The 26,625-nt window shown below is 44.1% G+C and overlaps 1 protein-coding gene across 5 annotated transcripts in view; it reads right to left on the bottom strand.

The window, feature by feature from the left end:
• The window catches only part of WDFY3 (WD repeat and FYVE domain containing 3), a 301,390-nt gene that overhangs the window by 81,115 nt on the left and 193,650 nt on the right, over positions 1-26,625 (bottom strand). For 4 of the 5 annotated variants that reach the window (XM_075544080.1, XM_075544079.1, XM_075544082.1 and 1 more), the window contains 11 exons: positions 24,525-24,636; positions 21,892-22,082; positions 20,534-20,686; positions 16,089-16,162; positions 15,846-16,007; positions 13,028-13,122; positions 10,298-10,418; positions 9,904-10,121; positions 4,430-4,665; positions 2,863-2,997; positions 179-358 (listed from right to left, as the gene is read on the bottom strand). In XM_075544080.1, the coding sequence (XP_075400195.1) occupies positions 179-358; positions 2,863-2,997; positions 4,430-4,665; positions 9,904-10,121; positions 10,298-10,418; positions 13,028-13,122; positions 15,846-16,007; positions 16,089-16,162; positions 20,534-20,686; positions 21,892-22,082; positions 24,525-24,636 (1,677 nt within the window). The remainder of the gene's footprint in view (positions 1-178; positions 359-2,862; positions 2,998-4,429; positions 4,666-9,903; positions 10,122-10,297; positions 10,419-13,027; positions 13,123-15,845; positions 16,008-16,088; positions 16,163-20,533; positions 20,687-21,891; positions 22,083-24,524; positions 24,637-26,625) is intronic. The other variant, XM_075544081.1, reaches the window with a different exon arrangement.

Below are 26,625 nucleotides of genomic sequence, written 5' to 3'. Positions count from 1 at the left end.
AAGCAGAAGGAACGTGTGGGGAGCTAAGGACAGAGGGCAGTGGCGCAAGAGGGGGTGCAGGCAGTTAGGAAAGGCTGAAACTTGGTCAGAAGCTTAAAGTATTTTTCTGGGGAAAAAAGAGCTGCTAACCCCCAGCAGACTCATTCCAGATTGGCCCATCTCCCTCCCCCTTTCCTACCATCTCGGAGTAGGGGCGGATGTTGAAGGGGAAGACGGTGGCTGCTAGCGCACACAGGAAATCGGGGCTCATCCACATGGAGGCGAGGTCCGGCACGTTGTGATACAGGTATCTGAAGAACTGCATCAGGGTCACAGGGTATTCGCGGAGCCAAGATCCCTCTTCTTCTGACTGCCAAGGCTGTCACAGGAGGAGACACAGATACTGAGTGGGAGAAAGCAGCGCCGCTGAGAATCACTGTGAAAATACATTACTGCTCTCCTACGCCTGGATACATTCACGGTCCAAAACTCTTCAGTGACACAGGAGAGCAGGCATGTCTGAAAGCGCATGTGCACACAAACCTGGAGGTTAATGAAGAGCAATTTCCTCATCTAAGATGATATTCTAGTTAAAACAATTCCGCTGGAATGGATCGAATGTTTGCCCATTCATTGCAGGGCTCGCAGCCCAGCTGACGGGAGCCCGCATCATTTATTCTTAATTCAGCAGCATCCTTGTGAGAGCTGCTGGCGTCAAGTCATTGCTAGAACTAGCCAAATGGTGCCACCTTCCGTCACGTTCAGAGTAACATAGAGAATGCGGAATTACCGCACGCTCCTGTCGTACGTAAAATTAGGAGACCGATGCTGTGAAGGATAATGCAGTGCAACAAGACATAAGAGAATGTTTCTGAACAATGCCCATCTTCGGCCCTGAGGAAAAGAGCAAACAAAGCCCACTGGCATGCAGGTGGCTCTGGCGCTCCCAGGCTGCAGCCGCGCCACAGGGCTTTCTTGGCTCCTCTCTGGGGAAGCAGATGCCTCAGGGTGAGCTCAGGCCACCAAATGTTCCCTCAGCAGTCCAGGGCCAAAGGCACGACCCAGGGGCTGCCACTAAAACAATACATGCACATGAGCCTCTTCAGAAACAGGCTTGGCTTCCCACTGATTTTTACACTTCTTAACGAAGAAGACAACACAAGAGAATCCTTAAGCATTCTGAACTACTAAGTTGAATGGGAGTATTCTTTTCTTAGAAGCTATCATTATTAAAATTACATGATTTGCCAAGTATGCACAATCGGGGTGAGGAGGGCGGGTGTCTAAGTTAACATTTTCTTTAAGCACGCCATCCTAAATTGTAGAGAGAGATGACATCAGTATGCGCAGAACTCCCGCAAGACAGAGAGGAACACGCACTATGCCACTCGCTCTATCAGTCCTTGCCATCAGCTTAGCAATAATGAAACAGCAAACTAAATCAGTACATAAAATGTGTGTACCTAACACTGGAAAGCTCGAGCTGAAAGTGATCTGAAACGTTTGCACTCACACAGTCCCTGGCAACAAACGAGAGCCTTTCCAGAGCGTGCCGTTAAGTGGAACTTGTAGGCACGTCAGAGCAGGTGCACACGGCTTTTAACCAGCCTTCGAGCAGCGGTTCTCAACCTGTGGATCGCAACCCCTTTGGGGGTTGAGCGACCTTTTCACAGGGGTCACTCAATGCATAACAGTAGCAAAATGACAGTGATGAAGTAGCAACAAAAATAATCTTATGGTTGGGGGTCACAACATCAGGACCTGTATTAAAGGGTCGCGGCATTAGGAAGGGTGAGAAGCGCTGCTTTAGAGCAAGATAAGATGAGATTTTTCAATGAGTTAAACACTACAACTGCAGCAAGGGAAGATGGCGGCGAGGAAGAACTTGTAGTGGGGCTGTGACACAGGTGTCTACAGAACTGCGTCAGGGTCACAGGAGAGTTTCAAGGTGAGTACAAATGTAGGCAACGTCGAAGGACAGGCATGGACTGTGCATAAGTCTGACAGTATGACATTCATAACACGGGGACTCTGTACCTGGCTATTATAATGCTGTATACTACATTTATACGCATGTAGACATGGAAATCTTGATTTTACTTATTAATAAGTCAACACTTAAGAGGCACTTTCTAGATACTCTCCTGTCTATATACAAATTAGCTTACACAATTCCCCAAACAACCCTAACAGATAAACTCAGCATGGGCCAAAGAGGAAACTGAGGCAAGGAACTCTTGCTATTGCTGTTGAGTCACTTCTGACTCCTCGCAGCCCCAAAGACAAGAGACGAACTGCCCTAGAGGGCTTGCAGAGTGGTGCTGCTTATGGACACAGCTCGCCAGTTTGCTCACGCAGAGCGGCTGCTGGGTCTGAGCTGCAGCGGCTGAGCTCTGCAGTGCTGTGCGCCCAGGGCTCCCGGCACCATGGTGGGCACACTGCACTGAACAGGGTGGGATCTGAACCCAGGCAGAGTTCCAAAGTTCCTGGTCTCTACCATGGTATTGCTTCTCGCCTTGACATTAGACATGAGAAAATGGAGAGGCTGTGTTCCAGAGTCATGCCATCAAGGGAGAGCTAGGTTATGAACAAACCAAACCAACCCCTGGCTTTGGAGTAGATCTCGACTCATGGAATTCTTATTAATAGAAGGTTTCAAAGACTGTCTATCTTTTAGGGACCAGAGAGCCTCATTTATCTCCCAGGGATCAGTTTGAGCTGAACTGCCGACCTTGTGGTTAGCAGGGCAAGGATGACCAGGCAGCTCACAGGACCAGGGTTCCTTTACACAATGAAAGGACCCTCTACTAACAAAACAAAACACAACCACAAAGCAAAGGGGAACGGGATGTTCAGTAGGCCTTGGGATTGGTGTGAACTTACTGAATTCAGCATGCTGCGAAGCATCCCCAGTAATAAAAAAGCCGCTTCTGTGCACACGTTGTGAATTGAAGAGACCACAGTCCCGCTGGAGGCCGGAACTCCAAAGATGAACGTCCAAATGGAGTCTAAGTCAAACTGCAGGGGTGGGAGACACTGCGGATGAGTCATCACTGATTGCCCGCGGGGGAGACACTCAAAATTCTGAGAGTTGAAAACTTCTTTGCAACTAGTCAGTTTGCTTCTACAAGAAAGAAAGGATGGCGGCGAGACAGAGCTCTAACGCTCCGCTCCTGCGCTCTAAACTCACATTTCTATCGGGGAAGGTTACGTTTAATCCTGTGTATCGCATTTTAGGGACGTTAGTTAAAAACACGTTTTAAAAGAAAAACAATCAAATACATGCTGATTAGCCAAGAAGTGAAATTAAAAGAACAAATTATGATTTTAAGCAGGGCCTTTAAAGAAAACATACTAGATTAGCTTTTATCAACCTTAGCAATGCTTTAATTCAACTTTACATCGCTTATAGATAATATGTGACAAAACAAAAAAATCAGTCTGGGGAGGTTTATTCATCGTTGTATATACCATGATACTTTATGACTATTGTGTTACCTGTATTTTAAAACATTCCATAACCAGTCAGTGTCTGCTGCGCATGAGATTTGTAGCTTGCTTTAAGGACTGAGTATTATTATTTAGCAGAACTGATTTGAGAAGCATTTGGCATTGTGATAGAAGCTTGAGTTTAAAAGATAAATTCTTAAATTTTTATAGTGCTGCAAACACAGGCTACACAAAGATATCATTTATGACATGTCTTTATGGGAGCAAACAGCCTCATCTTTCTCCCAAGGAGATGTTGGTGGAGGTGAGCCACTGAAGTGGTTAGCAGCCCCACATTTAATGGACATGCCCACAGGGCTCCTTAACAGGCATCCTTAATAATCTTCAAACACAGCAATCACATAAAGAGTTGCTGATTTTCTAATATGGGTGCTATTGGTCATTAGGAAATTTAAAATATTTTTTATGCCAACCTTGTGCTAAAGATTTGTTTTTATGGTCCAAGGACATATTAACTTATGGGTACACAAACCACTCCCTTTGGATTTAATTGTAATTAGACCTGTAAATGTTATTTAAATTGTAATTAAACTGAAAATGAGAATAAGTTTCTTTTTTTTTCAGGAGAATAAATTTCTATAGAGGCTAATAACTCAAAAGACTGCTTTAGATATCCATTAAAGCCTTTATATTTATACAAAGCATCATCAAAAAGTTCATGGGAAAATGGAATAAAAAACAATGGATTTTCCCCAGCAACTTTTGGAAGACCCCTGTGTGATCATGTAGCAGTAAGTGTAAAGGGACACAAAAGCCAGGTCTGGACAGAGGACTTCCTGTTGGGGAATTTTTCTGGGGCATTTTCAGAATTGTTCTTTCAAATCAAATCCTGAATGTGAAAAAGTGACGGAACTGATGGGTCTCTGGTGATTAACCCATTACGCTCTGGTGGTTTTTTCAGTACACATAATTACACTTACACCTACTAGGTAATTCCTACCTGGCCACCCTGCTTACTTCGGCTGCTGCTGACAGGCACACTGACCTGCAGGCTCTCAGGCAGCTCACTAACTGGCTGCTGCAGGAACAAGGCCATGAGGAGAAGATAGAGGGCGGGGACATTAGTGTGCTTAGGAAGGAATGACTGAAGAACTGGAAAACCAGGAAAGTGACAGGCATCCCGGTTAATTTCCCTGACTGTCGATCTCCCACCGGCACTCCGGCCCACGTTGAAGCCTGCGAGAAGAGGAGAGAGACCAGTAAGTAGAGAATGAGCCGATGACTGTCTCTCTGCAGTCACACAACACAGAAGGCAGCGGTTCAGAACGTATGGCATTTCTATCCAGAACATTCACATTAGAGGTGATGACCCATTCGATTGTGGATTAATAATTACTCTTTCACTCCAAAGGCTGACTCTCCTTTTAACTTTAGCAAGCTTGTCTATTAGGATGACCAAAACCACAAGCCCATTGTTGTCTAGTCGATTTCTACTCGTCGCGACCCTAGAGGGCAGAGGAGAACGGGCCCGCTGCATCGTCAAGGTGCGCATCTTTCCGGATGAAGGCAGCCGACTGCTCAACCACTGTGCTGCCCAGGCTTCTATTAGGACACGGATTTGGAAGTCCAGCTAGAGACAATCAGAGGTAGGTATATGGAACTGATTCTCAAGATGATGTCAGTTCACTCACTTACAAAAGGGGCCCAGAAGAGCTGTGACATTCCTGCTTGTGTTTCCCGAAGAAGGGAAATCTAAGAGACAGTCAACATTTTACACAAGGCGAGTGTAAAATTGTAATAGTTATCACACAGTATAGATAGTTCATTGGTCCAGAAAACTCTCCAAACCAAGAAACTCAATGCCACTGAGTCAATTCCGACTCACGGTGACCCTACGGGGCAGCTGCCCTAGAGGACCGCCAGGACTGCTGATCTGTTAGCCGCCCAGCGAGCCAATCCTAAAGCTCTGCCAACCTGGAGAGCAGAAAAGGAACACATGCACGGATCGTGAAAAGAGCTGTAAGAGCCCCCAATAAAACGAACATAAAGCGCCTTTTCCTCACAACACGAACTAGAATTGTGCTGCAGATGCCATCGTGCAGTGACACAACAAACCCAATCTCATGTGGCTGGGGTTGTTCACGGGCCTGAGCCGAACATCTGGACTCTTCTCTAGAAGCACAGCTCTCCTGAGGGATGGCCATGGCGTAGTAACACGGCAGACAGCACCAACACTTCAGCAGCCCAGTCTCCTTTGCTACATTATGAGCCTCAGGACACAGCCTCAATTCTGGGCCCTTTCATCACCCCAACTTCCTCCTGTGCACAGTAGAGTCAATGTTCGTGGGAAACTTTAAAATCCAATACAAAGAACTGACCTTTACCCTCACGCACTCTATGTCTCAAATGCACACCCGCCGCTAACTGAGTTTTGGATGAAGTGGAGACGCACAGTGCTTGGCCCTGCTTAACGTAGTAGAGGGGATTTATGTCTATGTTGCGTTAGGAATGTTTTCGCCCACCAGTGAGTTCATCTGCTAAAGTAAGCCTTTTTAATTAATGAAATATTTCACAGCAATTTTTCAAGCACTTTTCCGTATCATCTCATTTCTGAACAATGAACAAGTGAATTATTACTCCCGTTTATATGACATATAAACCATGTGTCCAGCACAAAGTTATACAATTCATGAGGGATGCCTCTAAGGTTCACAACCCAGTGTCTCTGTTTTAGCCTCTGTAAAAATTGTGTCGGGCGGGGCAGGGAGGGGAAGAAATGGGGAGCTGATATCAGGGGCTCAAGTGGGAAGAGAATGCTTTGAAAATGATGATAGCGGCAAATGTGCTTGACACAGTAGATGAATGTATGGATTGTGTTAAGAGATGTTAAGAGTCCCCAATAAAAGTATTTAATAAAGAATTATGTTGTCTGCTTTTCCCTTGTTAATGGAATTACCACAATCATGAACGACTGGCTGGATTAGGGCACCTGCTTATAGTAAATTCTTAAAACAGAAAAGAGTATAAAAACCATTCTTGAGCTTTAAGAAACCAGGTAAGAGTGACATTTTATGTACTAAACAGGAAAACAAATTCTCTAAGTGTTAGAAAAAAAGAGAAAATTCAGCATCCATGACTGTAAGGAATATGTAATACTTTATTAACAGCTAGGAATTAATAAGTAGATTCACATTACTGTTATAAAAAAGGTCTAGAAATTTTTGATAAAAGCAAACACCCTTCCATTTAAAACTTCAAAAACTTTAGGGGCTCATGAGATCAAACAGAAATAGAATAAAGTGGGAAGGTATGCGTTTGTGTCTGTAAACTTATAGGTATTTAGGAATGTGAAGTAAAATAGAAATTAACCACTGAGGTTCCTGTTTTGAAATCGGAGCAGCAGAGAGGATGTGCAAGCAGGTATCAATGTGCAAGCAGGTATCAATTAGGAAGCTACGAAGTTAACAGTAGTACTAAGTCCTTAGTTAGAGAAATTCATCCTTAAATTACACTTATTAGGTTTAATTTACTTCCTATATTGTTTATATATAACTGTCTCTAGGAAAGTAATAGGCCAAAGGAGTTATAAGGGAGAAATCTGCAAACCACAGTGCAATATGGTGCAATCTTAGGTACAATTACTACAGCTGCTCTGGACCTTCAAGGGAAGAAATGTTGCCAATTAGAATAGAAAATTTTCTATTACATAGAATTCACATTCCATTTTAATAGGACTCACACTCAATTATGCCTTGCACTGTGTTTTCTCTAGTAGCCACTATTACCAAGGTCATTAACCCAAATTGTCTGCTACCAAATTGCTCTCACATGTAATAAGTTTTTTTGTAGGTTATTTATTTCCCCTGACCCCACCACCAGGGGTCAACACAAAACAGTGACTTACTACCTACAAAGAAATTTAAAAAGCATCTCCTAGAACAAAGAATATTTTTGTGAGAAATCATTTGTCTTCATTCCATATAATAGTTACTTCGCACATTTTCCATTTAATGAACTATAAATGATCCTACGTGGAAAATCTGTCTTATTATCATTGTTGGTCATTTAAGAAAGTAGTTGCGGAAGCACTTACGTATTGTAAATTTTACATTTCTTACAGATTATACTGTATACTAACTTTTAACTTTCAAGTTTCCCATCTGACAAATGTAAATCCATTCTGGACAGATGTTGCTTAAGATCATAGAAAAATTATATGCTTGACTATAATTTTCAATAAAAATATAATCTTTTAAGGATTCAAAACTTAATTGGAAGAATACTGTTGAAGAAAACAGTAAGGGAAATGTAATCTTAATCTTCAATAGGAACAGAAATTAACCATTCAAATTATCTTCCACAGGGAACTGTAATTTTTAATATCACTTAAATGCTGGAACAGGGTACTACTGCAAAGAAAACTTGCAACTGAAATGCTCGAAAGGCACACAGTATGTGGAAAGTAAGGGCTGAGCCTCTGAGCAAGCCCGATTCAAATGCTGACCTTCCCTAGCTGTGACTTCTCACACACGCCCTGGTTTCCTCATGTGTAAAATGGCTATAGGCGAGTTTGTACCTCACAGGGTCACTGTGGAAGTGTCAGATTCCCAGGACGGCAAATACTCAACGAACTGGCAGCTAACCAAGAGGTTGGTTGCTCAAGTCCCTCTGGAGATGCCAGGGAAGAAAAGTCTGGTGATCTTTGAAATGCAGCTATTGAAAACCCTTGGGAGCACAATTCTACCCAGACATACAGATGGATGCTGCGACGTGAGATAATTGGTAATGTTTGGACTATTAGTTTGCCCAGAATAACTACTCAAAAGGAAAATAAATATTAATTAGCATTATGGTGGCTCAGTAAACTACTTGATATGGCTCTTTCAGCCAGTTTTTGAAACTCCCACCAAATGACTGCATGGAAACATGCAGACCGAGTCTACAACCATGCAGACCGAGTCTACAGCCATGCAGACTGAGTCTACCACCCACCTCTGTCCCTGACGGCTCTGGATTAAAAGGAGGAGAAGATGCGGACAAGATCATTATAGGATCCATTGGGAGGGTTTGCTAACTGAGTTCATTGTGATTATAAAATTGAAACTAAAGTGGGAATTGGCCAGTTTTGCCATCTCACCAGGTAGACAAGCCATCTCAGAAGCTTGTATGGGGCAATCTTACCACCTGGCTCATGCCAGGACCAGAGTGTAGTCTCTGGAGCCCGAGATCCTAGTATTATGATCTCCCTCATTCAGCAGGCAGAGCTGTGACAGCAGAGGCTTGGTGGAGGAAGAGTGGAGTGGCGGCAACACAGACTGGTAGCAAGAGCATGTGACAGAGCAGACGGCTTCCTAGCCCAGAGGGAGGGAGCCAAGTATGCAGGTAGGAGGCTCGCTTGTAGAGCGGCGTGTCTTCAGGCATTTAATTGGAAGAGTTTCTTTGGTTTGCCTACCCAAGATGCTAGCGCCGAGTGCCTCTGGGCTGAGGCTTAAGACAAAATGCAGTGCCCTTTGGGCATTTATTTATTGGCAGTAATAATGGATTTTTTTTAACACTGCCCAAAGAGGACAGAAGGCACGGGGCTACGTAGTAGAGCGGCTGAGGACAAGAAAGAGGTATATCTGTGTACTGGCTGGGAAGAGGCTGTCCTGACCCACTCTGATCATTGAGTTATAACCAGTAACCTTCCTTCCCAAACCCCACGATCATGAGATTGTCTCTGAGGTCTGTGGAGCTGCTGCCATGAACTATTGAACCCGAGGGACAGTAGGCGTGAGAACTGGTAGAGAGGGTTATAGGGTGTGGACTTGACTCCATGTCTGCCTTCTGCCCACAGGGACCGGTCTTCAGCTGATGTTTGATTTGAGTCAAGTTCCCACTTAGGAAGCCAGAGGTCAGACATCACCCCCATGCCAGTCTTAGCATTATTAATTCAACGTCACTGATTATCTGCTAATTAATCATCTACTTTACTCCCAAACTCCAAAATCACTGTCACGATGTTGACTCACAACAATCCTACAGAACAGGATAGAACTGTCCCTGGGACACTGAGTCTGTAACTGCTGAGTGGAGTAGAAAGTTCTGTCCTCTTGTAGAATACCTGGTGGCTTTGAACTGTGGACCTTGCAGATCACAGCCCAATGCTAACAACTACACCACCAGGGCTCCTTTTTCTATACCACAATTCCAAGAATATCAAAACACATTCCTTGAGTTCTCATATCTTACAATGGTCAATAATCATAATAGTCATAGATTCTACCTCTGATTTCACATTTTACAATTCTGTCCTGGTTTGCAATTAAAACAGCCACATTTGAAACCTTTTAAGCCTGATGTTCTATTGCCAATTAAATTTAGCAGAGGATTCTTCATGGCCATCAAATAAAGATAAACTGGTGAGCATAAGTCTATAAAAATATTTTAAAACACTACAGCCTGTTTTAAGGTGACTTTTAAAGAGTTTCCTACCTAATACAGTTCCAATCTTATTAGTCAAGACAGAATCAGTTTGCTCAAGCCAACCTCCACCATTGAGCCCTTCCTTGAACTTGAGCAGAATGGACTGATTACTCAGCAGGACCACCAGAATCCTCATGGCCGCGGTAACTGTGGTGGAATGCACGTGTTCTTCCATGAACATCATAATCCAGTCAAAACCCAGGGTCTTGACCAGTTCTTCACAAGCTCTATTCGAAAGCAGGGGGGAAAAGACAAAATCAAATTCAGGTATATTAGGTTAGGTTCCACTCTTGACATACCATATACTTCAGGGCTTAGGAAAAAATCTATTTAACATCAGTTGTTCCTTTTTTGGTCTCCTAGTAACAGCAACTATTATTCATTCTTCAAACACTTTACTCACTGCAAATTAATGCTTGTCTTTTCTTTGGATGTATAAATGAGTTTGAGCAAGATATCCAGAAGTCTGTTCCTCAGAAGGATAAGATTGGCTGATACAAGCCCGCCGAATTCTTCCTCGGTTCCTAGTTTGAAAATCAAGAAATTAAAATCACCTTCGGGGCCAAAGTAGTAGGAAATACCCAAAATTACTTTCTTTGAAGTCTCAATGGAAAAGATGTCTTTTAGAAGACCTTTCTCAGAGGCCAAGCCTGAGGGGGGCTTCTCATTCAGGTGGACAAGAGAAAGGGGGTGCGAAATGTGTTCTCTTCAGAAGCGTGAAAATTGTGATTTTGCGTTTAGCTTATTTTGAGCTTGAGATAATGAAAGGTTGTGAGCCCAATCAAAAAGCACCACATGAGTAAAAATAGCAATCGCTGTAAAACCTCAGCTTCCTCAATCCTTAATTTCAAGTCCCATTTTGAAGGAGGTAGGACCGTTTGCTTTAACATCTTTCACACTTGAAACTGTCGCATGAACTTATCTAATAAATACAATACGTAAAGAAATGTTAGAAGTAACAGCGAGGAGGCACACAGATGCTAAAGCGGGAGAGGAAGAGAACAGCAGGAACATGGAAAGTTTCGTGGACGGCAGTCCAATGGCCGGAGAACGGGGCGTCACTGACCCAGCGCTCCTGGCCCAGCTCCATCACTAATGAGATATGGTCCAGGTGTCCGTTAGAGCTGAGCCTCATTTCCAACCACCGCAATTCTATGAGTTCCATTTGTTTCTAGCACACAAATGCTACCTTGAATCATTTTGCTGCTTCCGCTTTACTTAGGGGCTTGAGTTTCCGCAGCTTTCTCAAGTTGGACAGCTGCGGGCGGGGCACAGATCAGAGCAGGCTCGTTCTCCCCCAGGGGAGGTCAAGATGGCCGCTTCTTCTGAGAGGCCTAAACTGGTCGATTTTTAATATGGCCTTCTAAGCAGCGTACTATAAATCTAAGTTGTCACAAGATAACTTTTTGTTTGTTTTCTAAAGTGTCACTGTACAAAAATGACAAATTCTCTCTTGGTGTCCCGTCTCCTCATCATCAATGTGCATTTGCTCCAACATGGAACACGCGGGAACTGAAGTGAGAGGGGCTGCAGAGGTTGCAAAACCAACCAGTCAGAAAATGCTCTCATTATTGGTGTGAAAATATGGACATTTGCCTAACTTTCACTGTCATCAAGGTGGCTCCGGCTCATCATGACCCGAGAGGAAAGGGTAAACTTGCTGGTGTGGAGTTCGGCAACTTTAACACTGTATGGGACGAGAAAGCCTCACTTTGCTCCTGAGAAGCAAGTGGTGGTTTTAAACTGCTGACTTTGTGGTCTCCGCCCCACGAATAACCACTAAGTCTTCCAACTGTAAAGCCCAATGCACTATCGAGTCAATTACGACTCACAGGGACCAGGCTTTCTACTTCCAGAAAGTGTGAGTCTGGAAAACCCACCGGGGCGGTTCTACCCTGCCCTACAGGACCACTATCAGGCAACGCCACCAGGGATCCCCACTTTCACAGACAGCTTGAGTGAGTCACCGGGTGGATTTCCCGGGGTTACATCTCACTCACACACCCCTTTCTCTGTAACCGATTAGTATCTTACTGCTGGGCGTTCTTCAAGCCAATTCGCATTGATGTAGGTGTGGCAGATATCGCAACAGGTGTTAGCCAGTAATTTGATCTTTATCTTCTCATGGACTGGTGATTTGCATCACCACAGAAATTGTATTCAAGGCGTTGGCTGAGCTAAAGAATTGGGGCGTTGTGTTCCTGGTCAGCATCAGCCTCTAAGGCGCTGTGATTTACAGGAAGTCCCTTGGCCTCGCAGATCTCTCAGGGGCTCCTTGAAAAGTGTGATTTCAACATGACCTCTTTGTTTACACAACGCACAGCAGAGGGTGTGCCCCAAATGGGACAGTAAACAAAGAGAGTCTTTTTTTGCAAGGCAGTGATGTATTATTTCTTTATCCTCTAGATGAGCAGAGATGTAAGGGTTTAAACGGAACTCAGCCATGAAATATGACTTCAGGGTAATGACATCGCACAGGTTAATTTATAAGGTCTTTTCAAGGCTTTCCGGGCAAACTGTCCTGCTTTATAACATACGAAAGAAAATATTTATTGGAACGAAGGGAAGACACACTGAAGGGAAAGTTTCAAATGAAGAAGGAGAAAAATAGTTTGTCATGAGTCCAGAAACTCCTATGTTACAAAACTATATTTATCTTATACTTACCTAAACTGATTCTAGTAAAATGTTCTTTCCCTTAGTGGCCATTCACTACTTAATGAGGGAATGAAATTAATAGTAATATATATCTACACATATATGTAGTTCACTCTAGTAACATCTCCTTCAGAAGAGACGTGCTAAGTAAAATATCACACCACATATACAAATAGATGGCACTGCATGTTTTTGTTCTTTAAGGTGAGCCGGCTGAACCCTCTGAACAATACGGACCCTTTCCAATGTAAATTCACACCCTCGGAAATGTTTTAGGTAACTCTATTTCTGTTTGACGAATCTACATATCCTGGAGATAACATATTATAAGAGACAAATACAGCTGTGAAAGACAGAAAAGCCAGAGAGTAATTTACTATCTGTGTCTGTGCTTCAGGTCGGCCTCGTGCAAGCAGAAAGCAGGGCACATGACCAGCGTGACCACTAGGCTATTCAGGGTCCGGAAGAGACTCACCAGTGTCAAGCTTCTCTTCGTTATTTATTTCCATGACTACAAATTTCTCACAAACGGCAAAAGTTGGTAATGTAGAAGAAGTAAATTGTCCAAACCTTTAAATACCAAAAAAAAAAAAGGATAAATTTCATTTTTCCTCTCCCCCAAATAAACAACATTCAAAGAAATAAGAGACAAAACGCTATTTCCCATTTTAAGTAATCTTTTTCAGACCTTTACATGACTGTATTTAGCAGGCTTCTTCAGGCCAAAGGTCGTTTTATAAAAATAATGCTTTTAAAAATATATGAGGAAGTGTAATTCTCCCGAAACTTAACTCTTTTGTTGTATCCCGAAACTTAACTCTTTTGTTGTATCAAGTCAAACGGTTTCACGAGCCTATTGAAAGAGCCTACAAGGTCCTACGAGGAGCCCGGCTGGTGCAGCGGTCACTCGTTGGGGCTGCATTCGTTCAGTTTGAAACCACCAGCGGCTCCACAGCAGGGAGACTTGGCTCTCTAGTCCTGTGAACTGTCTCGGACACACAAGGTCGCTCCATGGCAGTGAGTTTATTGGGGTTTGTTTAAGAGTACCTGCAGGAGTGCTGACAGCACTCCTCGGGTAAGCGTGGACTGCAACTACAAGGCCGGCAGTTCAAACCCACCAGCTTGGTCAGCAGGAGAAAGGTGAGGCTGCTTTCAGCAAGATTCAGAAATCCTATAGAGCAGGGGTTCTCAACATTCCTGCGGCCCCTTAACCCTTTAATTCATCATGTTGTGGTGACCCCAACCATAAAATTATTTTCGTTGCTCCTTCATAACTAATTTTGCTACCATTTATGCATCGGGCAACCCCTGTGAAAGGGACGTTTGACCCCCAAGGGGGTTGTGACCCACAGCTTGAGAACCACTGCTACAGAGAATCTCCCAGATGATGCACCACTCAAAGGCAGGAGCAAGTTTGGATGGGAAACAGGATGTCACGGAGTCCGGGTACCACAGCAGGCTAAGCACTGGGCTGCTAAGCAAGTCAGTCATGTGAACTAACCAGCTGAGCACGGAGAAAGATGAGGCTGTCCGCTGCAGGGCTGACTGATGGCCTCAGACACCCCCCGCAGCAGCTCCGCGATGTTCTACAGAGGCGCTATGAACTGGAATCCGTTAGATGAGCCTTGGGTCTGGCTTGGTTTAATGGCACCTATGAATCTACTGATGTCTAACAGCTGAAAGTGAATGTTGGGGTTCGCTTTTTCATGGTGCCTGGAGAGGCAATCGTTCTGTGCTCAGTTTGGAGCTACCTGGGGCTTCATGGGCACAAAGGCCTGGTGATCGGCGTCTAAAGACCAGGCCCCCGAAAACCCTAGGGGGCAGCCGTACTCTGTCACAGGGTGCGGCGAGTCAAAACCTGCTTGATGACGACACAGCTCTGTAAGCCTGTGCAGGTAGCGCGACTAGGCTGGGCCTTCATTCCACTGCCAACTGGAGAAAATGAAAGCCTTCCAACCTTCCATGCTAATCTCCGTCCCGGGCGCACAGTGCCAGGATAACCTTTAGAAAAACACGGCTGATGATCATCATGATCCTTGCCTAAGTAGTGTGAGCTCCAGTTTATAGCTGCCTCCAAAGCCGTTAGAAAACAGAGACCACAAAGCAGTTTCCACGATAAACGAATGCAAGACTAAGTAGATTGACATGCTACCCAAATTAAAGATTAGCCTGCTGGGACTATTCTAACAAGTGGGGGTGACCTTATCTTAAATACTGGGAGATTACATGAAAGTGACTAAGTCTAGTGTAAGCCATCGCTCCTTGAAGAAGGCCTGGATTGCATCTATACAGTTTTGTCTTGTTTCCTCCCTCTCTCCATTTTGGTTAAAGTGATCGTATGTACACAGGCACGTTTCTACAGATCCTGCATAAATATGCCTCGTGTTATAATTCACACTGGCAGGATGACCTATGGAAATGGTTTGGCTAGGCAGCAGTACTCAGAAGGGGACTTCACAAAGTTAGGGGGGAAATTCTGCCATCTTTTCATTCCATTGCCCCATATAATTTTTGAAGCGTCTCTCATTGTCATCACCCATTTTTATATTTGTCCCCTACATTTTTAAGTGTTATTGCCTATATGCCAATGGCAACAACATGCGCACAATGAGGTATGTGTGCACGTGAGTGTACGCATGTGCACAGATGGATGGGCCACTGCACTGGAGAAGTAGCAGGGCTCAGAGAGGGCTGTTCTATGTGGAACACTTTCAAGACTACGCCAAGTATTACCAACGGTCTTCTTCCACATTTTCCCTCATGTACGCCCCAAAGCTCCAAACTCAGTCACTGAGTCAATTCAGACTCATAGGAAACCTTTAAAACAGAACAGAACTGGCCCCTTGCTTCTAAGACTCTTAAATCTGTATAAGGACAGACACCCTCATCTTTCTCCTGCAGAGTGACTGGTGGGTTCAAACTACTGACCTTGTGGTTTTAGCCCAACACGCCACGGGGGTTCCGTTTCCTAGGGAACAGTATCCTCTTATTCACTCTGGACAAAGCCCTGGCTTTGCTCTATAAAGACAAGATGCTGAGACGCGAATGTTTTCTCCGCCTTACAAAATAGATTGAGCGGTATTGATGTTGTAAACAAGCCAATCACATTCATGCCATTCTTAACAATTCGTTTCATTGAGATACAATGGGCGTACCATACAATGTAATCGCTCGATCACATAAGAAGGGCTGTGCCTTCCTCAGCACGGTCAGCTCTGGAACATTTTCCCGCCACCCGCTGAAGCTGACGGGCGCTTTTAGCTCATACAAAGGCACACAGAGGGTTTCCCTACCTGAGCAGATCATTACTGTTGGGAAAACCTTGCAGTAAGAAGCTCAGCACGTTGCTGATGGCCGCAATGGTGGGCTGGGACAAGGATGTATCTCGAAGGGTCAGGAGCAGCTTTGGGATTAGCTGGAATCCCCTCATCAACTTGGCGTTCTTCGAAGCTTCACTATAAAAGAGAGAAGATCTCATAAACGAATGTCATCTTTCCTACAGCTGAACAACTAGCGTCGAAAGCCCTGACTGATACCTGGACTCCGTGAGCAGTTCAATAAAGTGTTCAAATAGGGAAAGATGCAGTTCATACGGTGCATGGAGCCAGACCTACGATACAAATAAAGAAAAGTGTCGAATGAACGCTAACGATCTACTCACGCGGTGCACCTGGCAAACATCAACAGGGCTCCTGCAACTTCCTTCACTTGCATCATTGATAGAATATTCCCGCTGCAGTAATGGCATGAAGGGACTGCCCTGGCTATTGCTCCCTCGTGGTAAACAACTGGAAAACTGGACAAGGCATAGGAAACAACGGTCTCAACACTTGTCAGCTGTCTGGGTGGGATCTCTGAAGGGAAGCCCACGGGGGGATCCCCATAGCTGCGCCAGCTTACTGCCTGCAGGACGAGGAAATGGCAGAGGTCTCAGGGAGTTGAAGAGAAAGAGGGTTTAAGAATGTGAGAAAGGAGAGCTTGATGTGTAAACGCAGCACACCAGACAGAGCGAGCGGCACAGAAAGAGCATAATGGAGAACAACCAAAATCTCCCCTGGAGCCACTGGCTGAACACTGATGTGTCGTGTGGGGTGCACTCCCGTGAAAGTGGAGAAAGACATGCTCACTGGAAGGCACCGCAGCAACCACTTCTGGAGCGCTCACAGCAGTGTCTAGAGACCCGGGACTGCGTGGGGACAAGAACAGGGCCATCAGAAGTGTACTACATCAGCTGGGGACCAGCCCTGGCACAAAATAGTTCATAAAGTTTGTTCTGCAGTCTGTTTGCTGAGTATAGTCTGGGGTCTTAAAGCTTGCAAGTGACCATCTAAGATACAACTACTGGTCTTCCCTGGAGCGAGAGACTGTGACAGAAGTCAAAGACCCAATGGAGAAAGTGCTCCACAGGACTAACTGGCCACCCCAATACAGCCTGCTCTAGCCTGAGAGCAGATGAATAGAGGGGCCTGGCTACCAATTCCAACTGTCTGATTAGGGACACAATACTTAGTCCTAGGCAGAATGAGGGGAAAAGACAGAGCAAAGTTTACATTCACCCTAAGATGCCATTTTAAATGGGACTGAAGCCATTCCCGGGGGTTGCTTTTCAGCCCAATAAGAGATTGACTCATCAAAGAAACAGTGTCACCCATAAGGAAATATGATCCCTTAAATAATCAAGTAGAAGACACCAAGGGGTCAACAGTTACTCAAACGTACAGATAAAAAAATCCTGGTAAAGCTGGGAAATTAGAAAACTGAAAACATATGAACAGCAGGGAGTAAGAATGCTGAGGCAATGTGTAAATTCTATACAACACTGTGGAACATTTTGTACAAATATGCTTAAACTGGAAGTTAATTTTCCGTATAAATTCCCCCCTAAAGCACAATAAAACATTAAATAAATACAAATGAGAAGCAAAGCCTTAGTAGTAGGCTAAATTATCACTTATACAAAGGGTACCTTAGTCCTGCTCTAATACAGCTCGAACGCTCAAAATCATTGCAATTAACTTATTACTATTCTACCAGAAAAAAGTGCAACACATTTGAAGGAATAAAACACATCTAGCATTCAACAACATGAAATCCACAACAGCTAGTGCTCAATCCAAAATTAACTGGCATGCACAGAAGGAAAACTACCACCCATAATTAGGAGAAGAATCGATCATTCCAAATAGGCCCATACATGGCGGGGATGGTGGAATGAACAGGCCCTAAAAAAGCTACTATAAATATGGTCCATATGCTTAAAAAAAAAAAAAAGAAGTGAAAAACATGAACATGATCAGGAGAGAAATTTAAGATCCAAAAGGACCCATAATTCCTAGAGATGAAAAAGACAATGTCTACAATGAAAAGCACACTGCGGGGGATTAAATAGCACAGTAGATAATACGGGGGGAGAGGGGGGACAAAATCTAGTCAACTTGAAGCCCCAACACCAGATACAATTAACCACTAAATGTCTTAAAAATGAGGCATAAGAAAAATACTACACTGTGATGCCCAGGGAACGCTAGTGGCTTGGAGAACTATATCGAGCCAGCAAGGCTATGTAACGAGTCCAGAGGAGGGGAGGGATGGGCAAAGTAGTAGAATAATGCTCCACAAATCGGAGGCAGACAATGGGGTGGCTGATAATTTTTGAAATATGAAAGGATAAGAGCCATCAGCTAGAATTCGATTCAGTACTCAGTTATGCTTCAAAAACAAAGGTAAAGACTTATTTTCATTGCAGCAGACTTGCTCTACAAGCAATGTTAAAGAGCTGCTAACTGTTAAAGGTGTTCTCTGACAGAAGGATTATGCCAGATGGGAGACTGGATCTACCCAAAGGGACAAAGGATGCTATACAGCCTGTAAGTGTGGGCAGATACAAAAGACACTTTGGTGATTTACAAAGCTAATCGATTATTGGAAGCCAATACAACACAAGGCCTCGTAAGAGTTATAAACATACAGAAGTACAAAGCAGAGCCACAGCAGCGAGACCACAAAAGATGCGAGAGACCTGGAAGGGCGTGGTTACAAGAATTTTGCACGACAGGGCAAGTGGAAGAATGGCCTGGGGATGCAGACATTGTCATAGACATGTAATATAAATTGTAGAGCAACCGCTAAAAACAGACAATTATTTGTGTGCTCCTGCACCGATCTTGTTTTGGTCAAATGGCTATTCTAACATTAGGGAGTGCTGAGTATTTCTAAAAGGAGCCTGCGTGGCACAAGCGGTATGCTATTGGCTGTTAACCTAAAGGTAGGTAGTTCAAGCCCAGGGAGTGGCTCCAAATAGGGGTCAGATGAATTGCCTCCATGACTACAGCCAAGAAAACCCTAAGCAGCAGGCCTACTCTGTGAAACATGGCAACTAACAATAACGACACCTAGCAGGTACTTGTAGCCCACTTGTGGTCTGGAATGATATAGGTGGTTTATCAGGCCACAGAGGTACAAGGAATTAAAAAACAAAGGTAAAATTTAAGCAACTACATCTCTGGTGTTTGTACAATATATTTTACTCAGAAATCTAATGCTAAAAACACTCTATGATTTAAATGCATCTGCTGGCAGATAGAGACAATGATAAACTGGGTTAGGTAGGAGTCCCTGTACTCCCCTAACCCTTTCTGTGGGTCTTCATCTCGCCACTTTCACAAGTCTATAAATTGTGCACCTGTTTGTCTTTCTCATCCAAAGGACTCATGGCCTCGAAGGCATCGACTCAATCATTTAATTCGGTTTGCTAACTGCAAGGTGAACAGTACAAAGTTAGCGGCTGCTCCAAGGGAGAAAGTTGAGGCTGCATGTTTCAATAAAGATTTACAATCTGGGAAACCTTATGTTGTGTAGTTACGAGTAGGAAGTGACTCAATGGTACTGGGTTTGGTACTAAATGTAGTACCTCGCTAAAATATACTCAACATGTTCCTACAATGGCAGATGGGAGAGAGAGGGGTGGGGGAGAGGGACTGCGAGATACAGAGAGCTGTAGGTCCTGGCAATGGCACGCAGCGAATCCTAGGGCTTTTTATTTAGATGAAAGCTGCTAATAAACCTTAAAAATACAGCTTCAGTAAAGGAGTTAGTGCCTATGGGCTGTTGATTAGGGACTTAAACATTGAAGAAACAGCTTATAGCAGGCATGGGAAAGAAGAGTTAGCCCTTGGACATTCTAGAGCTTGGGCAGTCTATGTGGTAGGACACCAGGGTGGGGACGTTTGTGCAGTCTTGGCATTCACAAGGCCTGCACTCACAGGCCCACAGGACACACACAAGCGAAAAGAAGCCTGCAATGACTGGAATGGAAAGTGCTGCTGAACAAGAAGTGAAACGGGGAAAGGAGAGGGGTGACTTAGCAGGACCACAGAGGCAGGGTGGGAGCGGTGATGGTTAAGAAATGAACGATCCTTGATTACGCAGTTAGTGCACTATTTATTCACAAATATCGTTAACTTGTAAGTAAAGTTCCTACGTGTTTATTAATAGTTTCATTGGCACATCATTCCCATTCCACGCAATAGTTCCATCACATCAAGGAGGGTTGTGCGATCACCACCAGAGTCAGTTTCAGAACATTTTCTTCATCCTTGTGCTCATGACTAGTTTCCCCTTTCCCCGCAACGTCCAGTGTCATGTCCCCAAGGGCAGCCCCCTATTTATTGAGGAACGCGTTTTTCTCAAATTGTCTGATAAAAATATGCTTGCTCTGTAACCTCAGTGAGGTGGTGGGTAAGTTCAGTGTATACATTCCACTTTGTCACAGCTACGCTACTTATAAAACGGAATAACCACGGGGAGAAGGAAGTCCACCGTGACCCTATCTGGCAAACTTTCTAACGATACTGGCATCGGTACCATAAAATGATAGAACTCCAGCAACATCGAAGAGCTATCAAGGCTTAACTTGGTTCTTTCACATGAGAAGGAATGGCTTTATTGATAACGTAGTGCCAGTTAGTGCTTCTACACGTACTTCAAAGTCACCAAGCAGGTCCTGGAAGGCTGCTGAGTTTGGGATGATGGAGGTCTCATGGCCACTGTCAACAGTCCCCACCAAGGAAAACGTGAGATGAAGGATGTGGCTGTTCAGGAGGGAGCGTTTCTTCTTCAGCAGCATGGCCAGCAACTGCGCGAGAACGAAACCCAATGCTGGGGATGAAGCCGCCGCGACAGAGACATGCATCTATATGCTTGAGGGCCCTCTATGGAGAGCAATTCATGAAATCTCTAAGCAGGTCTCCAAAATGGTATCTTTATTATGAGCATATGACATTAGAGAAAACCCGAGAAACCGAGAAAAACAGTGAACTAGCATCCCATCATATTAACATTTTAATCTTTACACAAAATTCTAAATTAACACGTAGATATTTAAGCAGTTGCTACCATCATGTGCAGATAATTTTGTGCTTTTCTTCATTTAGCATTTCATCAAAAGAACTCCCCCCACCCTTTTTGCAGCTCGGTCTTTACAAATATAATTGTAAAAGGTTGAGTGATAGTCCATGGACTGGTTCTGGTCTAATTAGTCATTCTCATATTGTTGGGACATTTTGATGGTTCCGATTCTTCATGATAGGAACCGCGGCAGTAATTACTTTGACGGTTTTATAAAACAAAGCACTCATCAAGACAGTACAATGAAATCTGTACAACATCGTAATCTGCTTATTCAGTAGCACTAATTCTTGACTAACGATATAGGGCACTCTGGTTAGTCTAGGAGTCAAAGATTTAATTTTGCTACTACCATTTGTTTCTCCTTTGAAAAATCTATTTCTGCCTAAATCTAGAATGCAGATTATGGACACATGAAGATTGTTTTATTTTTAATTCCACCCGGTTGGGCGAGACTGGCAATGGCACACACAGTAGGTAGTGGCCGTCAGCAAACTTAAGAAAGGTGGGAGGGGAGGGGGCAGAGATAGAAATAATGTGAGCTGGAAGGAGAGGCAAGGAGAACGGAAAGAGGTCTGAATCTGTTACTGATCAGAAAACCTCCCGACGAAGTGGCAGTATGACTCGACTTCCTTCAGCCCCAGTCCCACTAAGGAGAACAATACCCAGAGCAAACCACTGTCGCTCTGACGACACAGTCAAGCACACCACAGCTTTGCTGGGTCAATACAGCTCAATTCAAGGGTTCTGGACGGCAGGTTTGAAGAGCGAGGAGGAAATAAAGAAAGTAACTCATATATGTTAGTTTTAAGAATGATAACTGGTTTTTTTAAGGTCAATTGGGTAATGCAACTGTTTTACAATCTGAAAAGTTATGAATGGGAAAATGAGATTTGGGCGTGTAAAAAGGAAGACAAAGCTTTATTTACAAACCTGGTAGCCCTTGATTCTTTCCATCTCTTTGCTGGCTAGTGGGTTGCTCTTGACCACACAAACCAGGGCCTTGACCGCTGCATACAAACCTTCCACATCAGAGGCCATGGCCACCAGGCCCAGGATGGCTGCAGCTCCACCAATGTACTGCAAAGTAGTGGCGACAGGCTTAGGGACAAAGGTTCTCACACCTGAGCAAAAGATAGTGGAACATAATTAAAATTAATTCCCCAAATGAACAAGAACTGAAAAATGTATTTCACTGATTACAAACTTTATTATGACTCAAGGAACTTATATGCAAAATTTAACACTCTAAAAAAATAATAGCAGAAATTGAGACAATAGGCTAACACACAGACGGTATTCTCTGTGTATAGAATCGTAACATGTAAGTGTTCCTTAGATGGGCTTATTTATTTATAGCTTATTTTTCATCCAGTTTATATTTCTTGCAGGAGTAGGACATTCAATTTAATGTAAATATTAGGGAGTAACATACAGAGTTTAAAAGTTGTCCATACTATGGGGCATTTTAATACAGAAAATCATACTACACTGTTTCTTTAGGTTCAGTCAATATCCAACTACCGCAAAAGAAACCACTACATAAATGAAGCAGAAATGATATTCTTTTTGTCTGTTTTATTAGTAGTACAAGAAGAAGAGACTACTTTTTAGGGTCATTTCCATGTGAGAAGCTGGCTCCCTTTCCACATCTGTTCGTGTAAATGCTTTTGATTCTCAGAATTGTAATCTTCCTTCTGGTAATATATAAAAGCAGGGTTTCCACAAAGAAAGTGAGGCAAGCACCTACGTGACAGAAAATGTGGGTGAACGAGGAGGGGAGCATGGGAGGGAGTCCAGGAGAGAGGCGGGGGAGCAGGGTTTGTGGGCAGCACAAATGTCCCCGAGGACAGCACTGGGCACAGGCTGGGCGTACAGAGGTTTGGGGCAGGCATTTCTGAGGTGACCGAGGGTGCCAAGTTGGTGTCTCCTGGGAGATACACTTGGAGAGTGAAATCACTTTCACTCTGGGAACAGGCTTGGGGAAGCCACCCTGGCAGGGAGGAAATAATTACGACAGGCAAGTGGCACATCGGGCTAGGCACTGAGCTCCTCATCCAAGAATAGTGGTTTGAATCCACCAGCCAGTCCAAGGGAAAAATGAGGGGGCTGTCGACTCCGCTAAAGATTTATAGCTTCAGAAACACAAGGAGGCAGTTCTACTCTATTCTATAGGGTCGCTGTGAGTTGGAATTGATTCAATGGCAGGGTGATTTTTAGTTCACCTACATTAAAAGCACTCATGAGCCAATCAGCACTTGTAGATTTCTGCCCCTCACTGTGGTTTGCAATTTAAGCCTCCAAACTGCACAGACTGATCCAGGCAGTTCTATCCTGTTCCACAGGGTTGCTCTGAGCCGGGATTGACTTGAAGGCAGTGAACTTGGTTTGGATGTGGCTGGTGTTCATCAGTGGTGATGAAAGAGGGGAAAAGCGAGTGAGACTTTTGATGAAAGGTGTTAATTTTTTTAGAGTTAATTTATTTATTTACACTTAAGGAGAACATTGATCAAGGCCTAAATGGAACAAGGACAAGCTAACTGCAGAGACATAACATCTGGATGAGGGAGACCATTAAGCTGGTGGTCATGATTTGTCCCAAGGTTTTGCTGAGATACAAAGCTTAAAAAAATATGTGAAAAGTAGGTGACTTGACCATTGAATTGTATGATTTGTGAATTATATGCCAATAAAATTATTTAAAACATTAAGAAAGAAATTAAGTAAAAAGGGGACCTGAGAGGTCAAAGAAAACGGTCACAAAAACACAGTCATTTGCAGATCATTCTATCCTAGTTACCAGAATTACTGAAGTGGGTCAGGGGCTATGATCAACATACTACATTGTGTTTGACCAAGGAGCTTACAACACTGGTCCAAAGGCTTCCCCAAAGCAGCCAGGCCATGAGAACGAGATCCCCAGTAAGGTGATACCCAGATAAGCCACCAAGGGAGAATGTCCTTCCCTAGGATTGGTGGGGGTGACACTTGGAAGTTCTCCACACTTCCCAATATCGTCTGTTCTGTCTGAGAGCAAGACAATTCACAACCCTGGTCAAGGGTGAGCAAACCGCCTGCCTCCACTTCCTCGAGATGAAACAAAGCAAAAACAACAACAACAAAACCAAACTCACTGACACTGAGTAGATGACGACTCACAGTGACCCTATAGGCAAGGTCGAATTGCCCCCTCTGAGTTTCTGAGACTGTAACTGTTTACACGAGTAGAAAGGCCGGCCTTTCTCCTGTGGGGCCATTGGCGAACTAAAAACCTTGCAGTCAGTCTGCAGCCTCTATTTTCATCCAGAGCCTTCTGCAAATTGGGCGCTCAGAGTTTAAGCTCAAATACAAGTCCCTCCTCTGATCATGAATTTTATCATTAAAAATCAATTAATTTTTAAAGTTGACCAGAATTTGAGGCCACTAAATTTGTCATTAATCGGTACAAGAAAACCACAATTCAGCCCTATAAATGATAAATTTAAGCACTGCCTCTCAAATGAGGCAAGTGGATGCAAAGATGGTGAAGAAAGAAGTTTAAAGCAACAAGAGACAGTATGACTCACCCAAGTATCCAATCAGGGTAGCCCCGATTGTCCGGGCAGGGCCATTAAGATGCCCTGCTGAATTGTGTATCAGCTTCACAGGAGTGGCATTCTCGTGGGAGGAGATGCCTAACTAAAGAATAGAAAAAAGCAAATAATATAACTAAGAAGCAGTAAATATAGGTATGTGTGTATATGTACACACAAACACTTGCATGCTGGTTTTACACACACACACACACACACACACACACACACACACACACACACACAAAACCAGTATTCAATTTTCAGTATGTACTAACATTTATAAAATTTAAGTTAGACACAAATTACGAGACATAAAAGGTGAAGCGATTTCAGGGCACATATTCATGGGCTTTCCGTCCTGCTTTCAAGTTTGATTGTTTTTTTAACCTGTGGCCACACAGTATTCCTGATCAGTGAACACAGTATTAATTTTATTCCGTATTCAAGAAAACTTCATGTGAATTATCCTAGAGTTTATAGATAAAACATGTCAACATAAAAGTTATAGTTTGGATAAACACAGCATGTTTACAAAACAAATATAATCCCAGGGTTCTATTTTATTGTTAACTGCAGAACTAAATTGAAATCCAGTTTAAAGTTCCTTATTAAAGTAGATGCTTTTATGGCCAAATTTTGTGCAAGAGCTATTAATACACATTGTTCCCAATCCCTTTCTGTCCAGTCTCTAGCTTTCTTTCTACATAGGCTGTGTCTTGGCTAATCTGCCAAAAGGGCTTGCTGGGCCCCGCTGATCTCCACTTGGCGCATGTCAGTGATCAGTTCTCGGTCTCAAGATGACTTGACAGCTCCACAATGTGTGTCACTGCAAATCACAGATTTCTGGGACACCAGCCCCTTTTGAATGTTCTCCTTGCTCACTGGCTGCCCCCTCCTCTCTGCAGTTCTTCCTGTCCCCAGCTCCATCATGCCAGAATGCCCCAGGTCGCAGGCCCTAAGCCTTTCCTCTTCGCCATGTCCAGCCACTTCCCGCTAAATGCACATAGTGCCATGGCTTGAAGTCACACCCAGGTACATGCACCTGGAGTCCTGGGGGCATAGTGGGTACATGCTCACTTATAAGTCAAGAGGTCTGTGGATAGAGTCCACCAGCTCCTGCCTGGGAGGAAGATGTGGCCACCTGCTTCCAGAAAGACTGCAGCCTGGAAACCCCATCGTGTCCTTGACAGGACCGGGCTTCAGTGGGTTTTATGGAAACCAAAGGCACTCCAGGTCCATAAAGCTAGTGGCCTCGACATCTACACTAAGATGCTTAACATTGTTGCTAGGCGCCCTTGAGTCCACTGCTCAGCCCTGCTTCACCTCACAGAGGCTCTGTCTGGGCCCACTGTTCCAACCACCGTGTCGATCCACCTGCTGAGGGAGGATCGTCTTTTGCATTCACCCCATGGATACCTCTACCCAGCGTGAGCAACTTTTCCACAGAATGTACCAGAGCACACGACATGAAGTCCTACCATCCTCACTTCAAAGGAGCATTGGGGCACCTCAGATATGGCAGATGTCTCACACTTCTGAAATGTCAATCTCAACTTTTCCCCACCTCTACCTTCCTGCTGGGTTCTCCAAATCGGGAAGAGTAACCCCATATGCTCATGCAGAAACCTTGGAATTGTCCCCTTTCTCTTTCTTTTCTGCACCAAATCCATCAGTAAAATGGTCAGTCATGATCATTATATGATACCCCAAGTCTGATCCCTTATTCCGTCCACTGCTCTCACCTAGTTCTGATGACACACCAAATCAGTCTTTAGACATGGGCCTCAACAAATATAACTCCTCGTTCTAATGCCGAGAGCCATAGAGTGCTTCCCATTGGGCTAAGGAAGAGCCGACATTTTATAATCAGGCCCTGTGACTCTTCTGAACTTCTCTCCCATTACCAAGGACGCCTCTCATTTGGACCTGCTACACCTGCCTCCACGGTTAGCACACCCACCTCCGTTAAGAACCTGAGCACTTTGATGCTTGGAAAACAACCGCCCACCCCGTATGCACATCCCAGCCTCCATATTGCCCGGGCCTGTTGCCTCGCCTCTTTCGGGTCTTGGTGCACATTCCAGTCTCTCAG

This window comes from Tenrec ecaudatus, chromosome 3, assembly GCF_050624435.1.
Source record: "Tenrec ecaudatus isolate mTenEca1 chromosome 3, mTenEca1.hap1, whole genome shotgun sequence".
Taxonomy (NCBI): Eukaryota; Metazoa; Chordata; class Mammalia; order Afrosoricida; family Tenrecidae; genus Tenrec; species Tenrec ecaudatus.
This window is presented reverse-complemented; position numbering and strand designations above follow the sequence as displayed.